Here is a 15,285-nt window from a genome sequence, read left to right on the forward strand (position 1 = left end):
TAGTATTTTGCTTACCTATGGTCACAAGATATACGGATTAATAATAATACATATTATGTATTCTCAAGTTACTCTGTCATTCGTGTAGCTAATCAAATGAGCACTCTCATTAATTCAACGAGTTCTTCATCGTCGTAAACCATACCCTCTTTTACGGCACCGTTTACAGCCCTGGTTTGCGAGAATGCGAGTCCATCGGGATGAATATACTCGATTCCACTGTTTCCAAATGATCTGATATATAGCTTTGTAAAAAAAATGATATGTTGATAGGCTGTGACCATATGGAATATTATTCTAGGGCAACTAGTAAGACTACTCGCCAAATAAAAGGCAACACAGATGTACGTTCAGTTGGAAGGAAAAAAGCTTTCATGATAATTAAACGATAAGTTGATTATCTTTATTTAGTATTTGGGCTCCACTTGTATAACAATATAACGATGTACAAGATATATAACCTCAAACCGAGCACTGTGAAATGATGATTGTTGGCGTATGAATTAATGTTGCACCAACTAGCCTCCAGCCGGGACTTGAGTGCCTTTCGATCGAACATTGGTACATGTGTACAGGGTTCATCAACGTAGCTTTATGGCTTATATAGAATCGAACTCAGTCTTTCACTCCTAACCTTCATTGCATCAACTAGTTCGATATCTTCCAAAATGGTTTCGATTGCATTGAATATACGTGTGTAAAATGAACACACGTCATGTGTTTTGACAGCATTGCGTCATTCGAAAAAAAGTTAATCCCAAGATACTGAAATATTTGATCCACTAAGTCAATATTAAAGTGAGAAATGTTCGGTTGATTAATTTCAAAACATCGTTACGTGTGTTTTTTCATGGATAGTGAAATAATACATCCAAGTTTTTATTTTTAAAACAAACCTCTAGCCTCGTGAGCCATCTCGTCGTTTAGCCAGAGTGCTTTCAATGATAAATTTACTCATCTGAGATTACTCTTGACGTCATTTTTTACGTCATCCATCTACTAGAAAATTTTGAATCTGATTCTATTCCCACGTACGTACAAGACGATATGAGCAAGTTTTGACATAATATGACACAGATGATATGACTTCCAATAATTCACCCTATAGTCCAATCTATAATGAATGAAATTTAAACAAAAATAGATATATAGATATATTAATAACAGCACCCCCCCCCGCCCCACTGTCAGGTTAATATGACATGTCCCTAACTATGTACATGTATTCACCTGCGTTACAGGTAGGAGTGACGTACGTACATACGTCAGGTCTTGAGTTGAATTATTTTGGTGACGTCACACATCTACCACTGCAGACATCATTCTGAATCAGATCAATGTGTCACTAGGTGTTCAAAATGAAGTCGGCAGAGTCTGAAGAATCGGAGATAACCCTAACGGTAAGTTATATAGTTATATTTTGTATCGTCTAGTCACAATCTGGTCACAAGCTAGTGACATGAAATTTAAAATCGTATATTCAATAATGTTTGGCACACTTAGGTATGAAATAGAACCGCAATGTTGGGCAAATTAAGTTAATCATTTTGTCACAATATAAATGTCGAATATATATTTTATAATATTCATATTCAAATCATGTGACACGTTCTAAATATGTGTACTATTTTGCAATTGTATTTTGATATCAAACAAACAAACAAACAGTTCTATTGCTGTGACATGAATGAGTACCCTTTTTCCTTTGACGTCGAATGCACTAACTTCATAACAAGGTAGATTTGTTTAACCGTAAATTAAACAACGACAAAGTGGGCGAATCATACATGTATTTTTATACATTGTGTATCTTTACTCACATAGAATGTGGGCATATAGGATACATACAGTGTGGTTAACGAGAATAAAATGTTGAATTAATTTCCTATTAAATTTTACGCCTAATAATACATTTTATGGAGAGAATAAATATAACTTTATCTTGTAATGAAATATGACTTGGTTATGGTTTAGTTAGTAAATCACACCACCCAGTGAGTTTAGCAAATATATGCAATGTATAATTAACGTGTTATTGGTTTTGAGGGAAACTACACATTATCTAAGACTATGGACTATAAAATGTCCGTATGTATTATGTTACTTTGACTATTCACATTAATCAATATTGTTAAACGTACTGGCTATATCCGATTCCCCCATCTGCAGTGGTTACACAACACAAACTGATGCATTATATTCGTTCGGGAATGTTATTTTCACATGTAGAGGATTCATGTGTTAATGTACAATTCACTAATCAATAAATAAAATCAAGGATTCTCCTACGTCCGTGAAAGCGGGGGTGGGGTGGGGGGGTATTTAACAATTACAAATAGAAGAAATCTAATGAACACGTTTCTCTGTGAAAACACCCTAATTTTAGTCGTCAAAAAATCGTCCAAAATGACTGTAATAAGTACATATACTGTCTAACAATAGTTTTGAAGAATTGATTTTGTTTTAATTATTCACTGTAATATTTTTAAATGCAGGTATTACGTATATGCCAGTGTAAAAAAAATATCACATTGATTCTACCCAATTCTAGTAACGAATTTACATATTTTATGAAATTGTATAAAAAGCTCAAACAAACGACTACGTGGTTTTACTTGCAAACAATATTTCAATCGAGCAAACCATTCATACCTTGACAAATCGTGACTGATATGGTGACATTTTGTTCTTACAACATCCAGGCTGGAAGCCATATGGCCAAATAATGCTTACATAGATTTTAAAACATATAATGGGGTTTGGTGAATGTAATTCCATATAAGAAATTACTACCTGTACCACATTGATCAATACACACATTCAATTATCAGAAATAATTTAAATGTACATATTGTAGTCAGCCCCGAGTGTCTATTTACCATGATTATTTACTAGTACGGTAACTCTATAGCTAAGTGTCACGTGGGTGCATACTTCCCATTTGACACGTCTCAACACCGCCAGTTCAAATATAATACATATGTATGATTTTTTTTCGTATGGGGAGATTTATATTTGTACAAACAAAAAGTTCACAAGTCCATCAATGAAAGCAAGGGTTTTTTTTGCAACAGACGAGAAATTGGGTGGGATGGATGGTGATATTTTACATAAATATCTCTCTGTCAATTGGTTTACTGATTTAAAAGAAATCTTGTGTATGAAGAAATTGTCCCAAATTCTTTATTGTGGTCAAAAACTGGTAAAAATAAAACTGTCGGTGAAATGAGGGTTGAAGTATTGGCATATATGCAAATTATGAAAACATACCATCATTTCACAATTATCAACTTCTGTGCACTGTGCATCTATCTTGTCGCTTTTAACCATTGGACAACACTCACTGCACATTGTCAACTCGAACTCATTTGCATATCATCGAGCGGTATATTTTGTTTGCTGGGCAACGTTACATTTTGGTGAGTTTTGTGATATTTATTCATGTTGAAGCCATAGTTTATTACTATGGTAATGGTATATGGTAATATCTCGTACTACTACGTACGAACGCTCAGTTTTGAATTGAGGTCACCACAAACATTTCCAAGGTTCAAAAACATTATAAACGTTTGAGAACATTTGAACGTGGTGTGATATATGTGTTTTCATTTGTTTCTTGTACATTTACGAGGGAAATGGGAGCACAGGGGACATTGAATTACAGTTTCATACGATCTTTTACACGTAAGAGTCGAAGCATACAATCAAAGTTATGATATAAGCGTTTCATGACTGCCAGGTCTCATTTTATCCAATAAACATTCAGTAAATAATACATTTCTCAGTAGAATGCCCTCGATCTCCTTTATTTATATAAATACAATGAATTGTCAAAATATCTCAGTCTGAGGTGCAGTCTCGGAAATGGTCCATTTTATATCAGAAAAATTCTTGCCTCTATCAGTGGTGTGATAGCACGAAGTACGTGACAAAACAATACCCTCGTCTAAGTGTACCTTGTCTCATATGTAATATATATATATATATATATATATATATATATATATATATATATATATATATATATATATATATATATATATATATATATATATATATATATATATATATATATTATATATATTATATCGGTTTACCTCCTCGGGGAGCAACTCTGTGCAAAATGATACATGGGACCTCCAAAGCGAAACTGTTTGTTGTCTTACTACAACACATCCAAAAAGAAGACCCTTTCCAGCGGCCCTCCCCACATGGCCGTATATGGGAATTGCCCCCCCCCCCGGCCCCTTCCTTATCTTCATTCGGTTTATATCGTTACATTGTACAGCTTTTATACGTATTACATTACATTTCGATATACGTTGGACCGAGGGGTGTTTGTGGTAAATCGATTGTCTAAAATTCTTCTCCATTACCGTCTTCTAGGTCCGAGGAATGACCTGTTCGGCCTGTGTTCACACAATCGAAAGAAATTTAGCGAAACAAGACGGCGTTACGTATGTATCCGTTGCCTTGGCAACCAGTACTGCTCGAATCAAATATGAGGCCAATAATATCGGTCCGAGAGATATCATAAATCATATAGAAGTGAGGAATTTTTCCATTTTTTACATCTTTCTACTTGCTTTGTCGAAATTTCATTAATTTTTTTTATAGGATTTGTATGTCTTACCAATAAATCTTTGATTAAGAGTGCACGTCTCCAAAGATCAGGATATTAATTTTATTTCCGATCGAAAAAATCTCCATAATATTCATAATATATCGGTTTTATTTGTTGAGATGCAATAAGTTGCCTGCCAATATAAATATAAATATAAATATAAATATAAATATAATATAAATAATATTTATATATAATATAAATATAAATATAATATAAATATGTTATCCATATTTCTACTACATGTCAAACAATTTTTTTCTAAATCACAACTTTGTGTTATCATATAAAATATTAATAATATAATTATTTAGGACATGGGATTCGACGCGTCAGTTCCATCTGATAATCCTCAAAATAAAACAGCCAGTCTGGATTATCATGCTGAAATTAGAAAGTAAGTATTGATTCGTCATTCAGATTACTCTTGTTGTTGACAGTAAACTTTCCAAAAATGCAAAAGATACTAAATAAACGGGTATAATTTAGAGAAGGTATATTACCATGATAGACAAACTTTGAGAATAATGACATGTTTTTGTGAGTGTCCGTTTCTCAGCCTATATCTGTTTGCCTGCCTGCCCCCCCCCCCCCCCCCTCTCCCTCTCCCTCTCTCTCTCTCTCTCTCTCTCTCTCTCTCTCTCTCTCTCTCTCTCTCTCTCTCTCTCTCTCTCTCTCTCTCTCTCTCTCTCTCTCTCTCTCTCTCTCTCTCTCTCTCTCTCTCTCTCTCTCTCTCTCTCTCTCTCTCTCTCTCCCACAGTATGTTTAATAAAATATATGTATATTTTTATTGTTTTAGATGGAGGACATCATTCCTGATATCACTGACATTCTGTATTCCAACTATGGCCGTTACTCTGTTCTTCTATTTCTACCATCGTGCAAGTTCAGAGAACCGTTGTTGTGTTTTACCTGGACTGTCCCTTCAAAACATCTTATTATTTCTGTTATGCACACCTGTACAGGTATTTGACACAATTAATGAAGTAGACATATCAGAATCATGAACGTCAAAAATGTGTTTGTGGTCAGTGTTTCGGTTCTTAATATTAATATGTATGGTCTTCACCGTAAAGATATTGTATTTTTGATAAGCCATCCAACTGCTTGATTGATTGATTGATTGATTGATTGATTGATTGATTGATTGATTGATTGATTGATTGATTGATTGATTTATTGATTGATTGATTGATTGATTGATTGATTGATTGATTGATTGATTGATTGATTGATTGATTGATTGATTGATTGATTGATTGATTGATTGATTGATTGATTGATTGATTGATTGATTGATTGATTGATTGATATCATTTTGGCCTGAAAATTGCGAACTTGATTTCATATCTAATAACCATACACGTATTCAAAATTGTACACGAGCCAAAATGTTTACCTATCGTCACAATACAAACTACTATTCTCTTTATTATATTACACAGTGAGATGACTCACAATGGTACAGGTATACTTCACATCTGTTCGTGAACTAGAATTATCACAAATTTATCGTTCGTGAACTAGAATTATCACAAATTTATCGTCTTCTGTATTTATATGCACAGAGTATGCAACTTACCCTGTGTATCTAGAGTACATCTTCCGTCGAATGAAAAATGCAATATCGTAGTATTTCTAGACATCATGAAGATGACAACGTAATATGCTAGCTAATCGATAATTCTGTTTTAATTTATTTCAGATTTTTGGAGGCCGACATTTTTACGTTGGTGCCTACAAAGCCTTGAAAAACAAATCAGCTAATATGGATGTCCTAATTGCCATGGCAACTAGCATAGCATATTTTTACTCCGTGGTGGCGATTATCGTTGCTATAGCTATAGATGTTAGACGTGGAACAAACTTTTCACCAATGACATTTTTCGACACCCCACCTATGCTGTTTACGTTCATTTCACTCGGAAAGTGGATGGAATACATAGCAAAGGTATACGGATTCTCGTTCATTTAATATCTACTGAATCAAGAATCGAAATTTTTTTACATTTGCATCGCTAAACTTACGACGAATATTATTGATGTTGTTATTTTTAATGTAAAGTGATCAAAATGCTTGGATTTTATAGCTTAAATTATTTTCATCAGCTTGTTATCTTCATCCACATCTTAGGGGAACGCTTGACATTTATCTCAGACCTTTTAGTGGCCTGAGACACTATCATATACTCCTTGTACGTCAAACATCCGGGATACTTTCATGCTTAGGAGGACTGTTTTTTCGTATGACTTTCTGTCGAACTACAATCAACTTGTAATTTTCTACACTGACTCGAGTGAATATATTTGTATGAAGTCGATTTTATCGTTCAAATTTTTCTTTACATTTGCTTTTTACTAGTAATGTCCTCCCGACACCCTGAACGCCTACACTCATCTGTGGCCATATTACAGCCCGTTACAAGTTACCGTTCATGATCATGCTGTTCTGTTTGATACAACCATACGTATGCTCCACTTTATAGATAACAATATTGAATGAATAGTTTCTTGTAAAATTTTGTCTAAAAAAATGAAATGAGCTAAGTTAACGTGCGACCACATCAAATGCAAACATCAAACATTGGTGCTTACATGTCTGCGCCAGTTGCAGTACATTTAAATAGTTTATTTGATTCATAATAGACAAAATGTAGCAAGAAATTGCGATTTCGCTATCTTTCAGTGTAGAACACAGTTTCATATTGGTTTCTGTATGGTTGTATCAAACAGGGCAACTGAACGGTAAATTCAACCGGGCTGTGATACCAAGTATAACTTTATTCCTCTTTCAGGGAAAAGCATCAGGTGCCCTCTCTAAATTGGTTTCTTTACAAGCTACCGACGCTACCACGGTGCATTTTGGTGAGAATAACGTAGTTATCAGTGAGGAACAAACGCGAATCGAGCTTCTGAACATGGGTGATGTACTTAAAGTGCTTCCAGGGTCGAAAATACCGGTTGATGGAGTAGTGCATGATGGGACGTCTACAGTGGACGAATCCCTAATTACAGGGGAACCTTTACCAGTTGAGAAAAATAAAGGTGAAAATAAGTTTTTATGAGAAGCTTAAGTTTTGTTGAATTGCTGTATGAATATTATCTCGGTAGAAGGCTGGATGGTCGACTTGGACTCGGAGATGACGCTTGCCAGATCGACCATCCAGCAGTCGGCGAAAGCTTGTAGGAAACAAAATTAATTTGTATATTTACATATACTATGTGTGTCATGAGAATATGAACTTGAACTCAAATACACAGGCAAGTGAAAACAAGACATGAAATGAAAAATGCATATGTTTGGATGGACAACAACAACTTTGAAGATGGGAAGGTGTAAATTTAGTTTCATATAAGTGACTAACTACTCGTATTTGATGACGTAATTACAGGTGATGTCGTGATTGGTGGAACTATAAATCAAAATGGAAGTCTACTTATTAGAGTAACTCGTCTCGGCCCAGAAACGACTTTGGCTCAGATTGTACGATTGGTGGAAGACGCACAGACATCGAAGGTAATGAAAAAGACGTTGATAAAATACAGTGAACCTTGTACACGTTCTATAGATACGTTACCAGGGCGACAGCCTGAACGCCAGTACAATATTTTCATTAAAAAGACCAGAGGCGAAGTATTGAATTATACTTAGCAAGGGCACCGTCAAAACGTATTGCCGGGGGGGGGGGGTAAACTACTTACATGGACTAATGGTTCTAATATCTCAGAAAGAAATATATATATAACATATTATGTTGGCTGCAGTACAGTAATATGTGGCCAAGTAAAATGACCAATCTTCATGATTTATTTTTTAAAATTCAAATCTCACCTTACAGGCACCCATACAGAGACTTGCTGACGTGGTTGCAGGCTACTTTGTACCAATTATTATCAGTCTAGCCTTAGTTACTCTTATTATTCATCTGATACTTGGATTTACTGGTGTAATGGATTCATATCGACAGAAATGTAGAAATGACAATAGGGTAAGTATATAAATTGTCCATGAAATAAGAAGTCATTCTAACTCACGGAAAAAAAACACCATTGTGTTTGCTTGCTTGTGGTAAGCAGGAAGACAAGTTTCATGCAAACGCATATACAATGTAATTGAGGTCTGTAATTCATCAAATTATGAACAACACAGGATACCATTACCCTGCTGTTTACTGATTAGAATGCTACTGTATAACTATCGATACGACTTGGAGTACGACAGTTACTCTTACATTAAAATTTCCACAGATACAAAGAAACCATAGACACTGTCTACGAACAAACCGATAACAGCAGACGTCGTCTCAATCTACGTCAGAGGCACACTGTTGTTTTTCTTTCACTTTGTATTATAAAAAAATGCCTAATTATGTGTTTGCTCGATGTCTTCCCTTAGCTTACTCCATTCAAGCAAGTACACAAGTGTCGTGTCTTTTTGTGGATCGTATTCGCCTTTTTTTAAGAATCAGAATCTCCGTGGAGAGATTTATAGCCCGATACGAGAGACACATCGACGTTTGGCGAGCCAAGCTCACCGATCTTCTTATGTTCCGTAGTGATCGATGCTGGAGTTTTTTTTTTTTTTTTCGTTTTTTTTTAAAAAACTATAACCATGCCTTCTCGGGAAAGAGCTTTATTTGGTATTTTCCAAACAATTTTCTTGTATTTCTTTAGTTCCAGGATCCTACAAACTTAAGTCACACTGAGCTGATTTTAGAAACTGCATTCCGTTGTGCCATCTCTGTTCTATGTATAGCTTGCCCCTGTGCACTTGGATTGGCCACCCCTACCGCTGTAATGGTAGGAACCGGAGTTGGGGCAACCAATGGGATCTTAATCAAGGGAGGAGAACCTTTAGAAGTTGCCCAGAAAGTGAGTAATGTTATCAGCTCGTATATAGGTTTGTAAGTTTCTACAAGAAATGGGAAAGACATAGAGAAAGGCAAGTGAAACTCAAATAGACCAAATGGTGTAACTATTTTAAGACAATATTAATGACAGTATTTCCGTCATCACCTAAAAAACATTGTTTGATCTCTCCACACCTCATAGAAGAATCTTCTGTTGTCGCTGTTGTACTTGATAAATGAAATTAGTGTCTGTTCCTCTATGTAATCAATTTAGTACAATATACAAATATAAATGTATTTATATATACCTGAAAGAGCCATACATTATGTTCAAACAGTTATTTCCACCACAATTTACGTTAACACTAAATATATATATTCCCTTCCTTGCAAGGTTGACGTGGTAGTGTTCGATAAAACTGGTACCGTCACCCACGGATTTCCTAGAGTTGTGACCAGTGTTCTATTCGGTGAATACAATTTGGCGAAATTTCTGGCTATTGCAGGAACAGCAGAATCGAACAGTGAACATCCAATAGGTGTATCTATCACACAGTATGTCAAAACGGTAGGTAATACACAGAGGCTTCAAAGTCCGCAAATATCTACAGACATCACGGTGTCGTTTATAAAAAGACAGATAGAGGTGTTGGTTATGATTTCCATGAAGACGTTGTTGTTGTCGTCGTCGTCGTCGTCGTCGTCGTCGTCGATGATGATGATGATGATGATGATGATGATGATGATGATGATGATGATGATGATGATGATGATGATGATGATGATGTTTGGGAAGTGTGTATAATGTTGCTTTTCTCTGTTAGAAATGTGTTTTTGTGAACATAAACAAGTCAGGGAATTTATGCATTTGAATTTGCCCGTACTTCATTCAAATTAAGAGGAGAAAGCAAGTGATGATCTCAGAGGCATTTACTTTGTCGTAATCAAAAAATATGAGAAATTTTATTTTTACAGAAACTTCAAACTGATACACTTGGAAAATGTAGTGGATATGAAGCAATGCCAGGTTTTGGTTTGACGTGTAAAGTAAGTCACATAGACACAGACGATGTAAAATCCAACATGGCGGCTAGAAGTGATTCCGTCAATGACGCAATGTCATTACTGTCACATGCCGTTAGCAAAATGTCAGCAGATGTTGATGACGACACTATACACGACAGTGACGTGTCAAGAGCTGAAACTGAAAACATGCACAGGCAGAGTAAGTATAATTAATCAATCAATCAATCAATCAATCAATCAATCAATCAATCAATTAATCAATCAATCAATCAATCAATCAATCAATCAATCAATCAATCAATCAATCAGTCAGTCAGTCAGTCAATCAACCAATAAATAAATAAATAAACCAATCAATCAATCAATCAATCAATCAACAACCAACCAACCAACCAATCAATCAATCAATCAATCAATCAATCAATCAACCAACCAACCAACCAACCAACCAACCAATCAATCAGTTAATCAATCAACTAATCAATTTTTTGACAAATCTATAAACCAATCCACAAATCAGTCAACCAATCAGGTAGGCATATTATCTATTTCTCCATCCATCCATCCTTTGACTTACCATCACTGTGATCGTTCAATCTACTATCTCACATCAACTTTCAACTATATACCTTTTATAAATTTACCCTTTACCATTGATTGATTGATTGATTGATTGATTGGTTGATTGACTGGCTGACTGACTGACTGACTGGCTGACTGACTGACTGACTGACTGACGACTGACTGACTGATTCATTCATTCATTCATTCATTCATTCATTCATTCATTCGTTCGTTCGTTCGTTCAATCATTCATTCATTCATTCATTCATTCATTCATCCATTCATGCATTTCCATCTCATTGCTATCCACACAGATAGGATATTTCTTAGTATTAATTTGAAAAGTTTTGTTTGTATTTTCTGGTCAGATAAATTTGTACGCCGAGTTATAATTACTGAAAGCCGCTTCCCTAAGTAGCAGTACAGATAACACATTAAATGTACAATTGACTGCAAACATGGAGGTATAAGGGTCTCTCGTAACTATTGCAGGTGACAGAGAAACAACAGACTATCACGTTTTAATTGGAAAACGGCAGTGGATTGAACAGAATAGCTTGGTAGTGACGTCAGCTATAGATGACGTTATAGAAAATCAAGAAGACCAAGGCCGGAGTGTTGTCTTGGTTGCTATTGACGGTGAGTTCAGTAATTATAATTAGGTCAAACTTTTGACCAATGACGGCTGGCGTTACGTCATAATATTTTAAGATTATCTACCATGTATTTTAAAAGCTTCTTTCGAACACAACTTATTCGTCAAATTTTCACAACTTTATATGACCGTCAGATGACAAGACAAAAAGTGTGTGTTTTTCCTTGTCACTTAATGGCCACCATTAACATAGCATAGGGTACAGTTGTCAACTTTCGTTTTATTGCGTTTAGTGTAGTAGAGCCCATGGAAGTGAATGGTTTAGAGTTTCAATCTAAATGAAAGTTTCTTATTCCGTAGGGTCATTGGTTGGAATGATAGTAGTGGCAGATGTGGTGAAAACAGAAGCCAATTCAGCTGTGACAGCCTTACAAGCTATGGGTATCTATGTAGTATTACTCACTGGAGACAATAGGAAAACTGCTGATGCCATTGCAAATCAGGTAGGTTCTGTTCGCTTCATTGAATACTAGTTACGGATAATGTTTATACTCAATTGCTATATAGCTGTACACATTTCCTAATTCAAGGGATCCTAGCAGTTGTTTCATATATATTGACGAGCTTCACGTCAGAGGTAAGGGTGAGACCGTGGTATTGAACTACTTACCAGAGTTTACCAAGATAAGACCTTGATAATGCGTAACGGTAGGAAATAGGGCAAAAAACCGGTGAGAGGAAACAATAGTAATGGTGCCAATATTTCAAACTTTATTTGAATTAGAAAGAAAATATTATTAGAAATCCGGAAAATCGCTCGAGAACAAATAAAATTGAGTATTCGTCCTTTACCCTGTAGAAGTACCAAGACTAATCATAGACCCTATACAAACACAAAGGGCGTTCGTGTACTCGTAGGGTCTATGGACTAATACATATGTACGCATTCAGAATGTGATAGTTTTACGGCTTCTAGGTACACACATTTTTTTAATGGTATTGATTCTAACTACTGGAAATATCTTTAAAATTTCCAACAACAAAAATGCCTAAAGTGTGAACTACGACATAATTTCTTATTCAGATTGATATTAACGAAGTTTATGCTGAGGTGCTCCCTTCAGACAAGGCGAAGGTCGTGAAAGAGTTACAGGTTAAAGGTCACGTTGTTGCTATGGTTGGGGATGGAATAAACGATTCACCAGCACTCACTCAAGCAGATATTGGTGTTGCCATAGGAACAGGAGCCGACGTTGCGGTGGAAGCCGCTGATATTGTACTCACTAAGGTTTGGGGTTAATCTGTTCACATGACAATACATTATAACATTACATATTGAAATTTTGTCTGCCGACAGGACTGTCTTTTCACAATGCTGTTTTCTTATAACACAACTTTTTATTAATAGCGCTAGCTGCTGACTTTTATCATCAGAATTAATAAAAAGGAAATTGTTTTCCCATCATGATAGTAATTAACACATTTTCGTGTCTTTTTCTCGGTGCATGTGTCGACATCTCTGTCACTGTCTGTGAGTGTTTGTGCCCGTCTCTATCTTTCGAGCTCTCTTTCACTCACTCATTCAATAACTGCTATTAATCTTTGTGATATGTTTTATTTCAGAGTGATTTGTTGGGCGTAGTGGGCGCTATAGACCTATCCAAACACACTGTACGTCGTATTCGCATTAATTTTATCCTGGCTGTTGTTTACAATATAATTGCTATTCCCATCGCTGCAGGTATAATGAATGTCGTAGAAAATGTTTTAAAAAGTTCAAGTGTGTTTGTTGTGCTAAAATGTTTACATCTTGACCGAGAGTTTGTTACTACAGTACTTTCAAACCCACTGACACACATGGAGAGCTTAGAAAGCCTAGGTTTGGTGAAATAACAAAGCAAATGATGACAACGGAGTTCTGAGTATCTCTGGGTGTACCATGGAAGTCGGCAAAAATGGACAAAAGCTATGAAACAAATCAGACTATTACTTTTTTTGCTAAATGCCTGATTGCAAGACAGCTTTATTAAATCACAGTCACTCTGTGATAGATAGAGCGCGGTGTCAGACTAAATGACAAAATGTAGGAACTGCGTAATATATGTGAAAGACCGAGAATGGTACAAGTTTGACCGTAAAATGTTTTATTTTCAGGTATTCTGATACCAGTATGTGTCTTGCTAGAACCGTGGATGGCGGCTGCAGCAATGGCGGCTTCTTCTGCTTCAGTACTCTGCTCCTCATTACTGCTAAAACTGTAAGTTTATCATGACACATCAACATAATTTAGGACTTTTAAGTACTGCGGCGAGGACTACAGTATATCTAAGTCATTTTTACTGATTTTGATGCATGTACGCTGGCTTTACACACGAGGATACGGAAATATGTATGTTTAAATGACCTCACCACACCTACAATTTATGGAAACAGGATGTAAAAGTTTTCATATAAAAATTCATCTGTATTTGTAAACCATTTGCATTGTATCATTTACACGCATAATCCTTGATTTCCCTTCCCTTCCTTTCTACAAACTCAATTTAAATTAATAATGTTGTGACAATTGAATATATTTCCCTACCTTTATAAAAAAAACACTAGATAGTATAAAGTGTAAGATATATTTGTTGTAGCTGGATTCGTATCTTTTCCTAATAGGAAAACTACAATCTAAGAAATACTACGTATCCCTATGAATGGAGGGACGGTTGGTTAATTTAGTATTCATAGCGTCATCGCCATCATTTATATGTTTTGTATTAATCGTGATAATATGACCATCATTTCTATATTTTTTTGGAAAGTAAATGATTTCTTTTATCTTATTTCAGGTATAAACAACCGAAGATTTGCAACACGGGGAAAGAATACACACAGCATGAGGAATTCATTGGTGGCAAAGAATTAGATGATTTATCATCATCGAAATCAAGTTATCAAAAGTTAATGTAAATGAAAATAAGAATGAGACATGTCACTTTCTATAGAGGAACAAACTGTACTATACTACCTTTAATGTTTGCGATTCCTCAGAGTCGAAATTAATTTTCAGTGGATGATATTATAAAAGGATACACTTCACATTTAAAACTGAAGCATAGCTATCTTTAGAGGTAAAACGTCGAATGAGGTGTAAAAGACAAATCCAAGTTTTTATTTTATTTTATCGTGATCATTCTGTTGGAGACATGGAACCTTGATTTAAATCGTCTCAAATAAATTATATTTTACAAAATTAATATTACCCGTATATTTTGACTCACTGTTGATTATATTTTAGTGGTTTGTTAAAGTTTAGTGAGCTGGAATTGAACACTTTAACGGGGTGCACAGTAAATACTCACTGCCTACAGACCCTGCTACAAACAGTCCATTTCATGTCAGTGTTCAGTGGTTCTGTTTGATACAACCATGAACAGAAACACCTGCTCCCTTGTTTTTGATTGGATATCGTATAAAAGTATATGCTAGTCAACACTAAGTTATGCAGAAACTGTAGTTTATAGTGAAAGTCTATATATCTGGCAACTTGAACATGTAGTCTCGGTTACCCAGCCTCTCAACGCTGGGACTGTCCTACGACACTACCAAGACGTCTGGGTGGTCTCGTAGTAGAGCCCAGA

At 35.5% G+C, this 15,285-nt stretch overlaps 1 protein-coding gene across 1 annotated transcript; it reads left to right on the forward strand.

The window, feature by feature from the left end:
* The first annotated feature begins 1,334 nt into the window (after window positions 1-1,334).
* On the forward strand, window positions 1,335-14,712 carry LOC144439174 (copper-transporting ATPase 2-like). The gene is made up of 17 exons (XM_078128446.1): window positions 1,335-1,400; window positions 4,387-4,548; window positions 4,939-5,021; window positions 5,424-5,589; window positions 6,330-6,575; window positions 7,420-7,669; window positions 8,017-8,141; window positions 8,464-8,613; window positions 9,299-9,496; window positions 9,869-10,042; window positions 10,450-10,699; window positions 11,557-11,703; window positions 12,020-12,162; window positions 12,744-12,947; window positions 13,283-13,400; window positions 13,814-13,916; window positions 14,494-14,712. Exons 1-17 carry the CDS (start codon window positions 1,359-1,361, stop codon window positions 14,612-14,614), a joined length of 2,682 nt encoding a protein of 893 aa, XP_077984572.1. The 5' UTR covers window positions 1,335-1,358; the 3' UTR covers window positions 14,615-14,712.
* The last annotated feature ends 573 nt before the right edge of the window (window positions 14,713-15,285 follow it).

This window comes from Glandiceps talaboti, chromosome 8 (assembly GCF_964340395.1).
Source record: "Glandiceps talaboti chromosome 8, keGlaTala1.1, whole genome shotgun sequence".
Classification (NCBI taxonomy): Eukaryota; Metazoa; Hemichordata; class Enteropneusta; family Spengelidae; genus Glandiceps; species Glandiceps talaboti.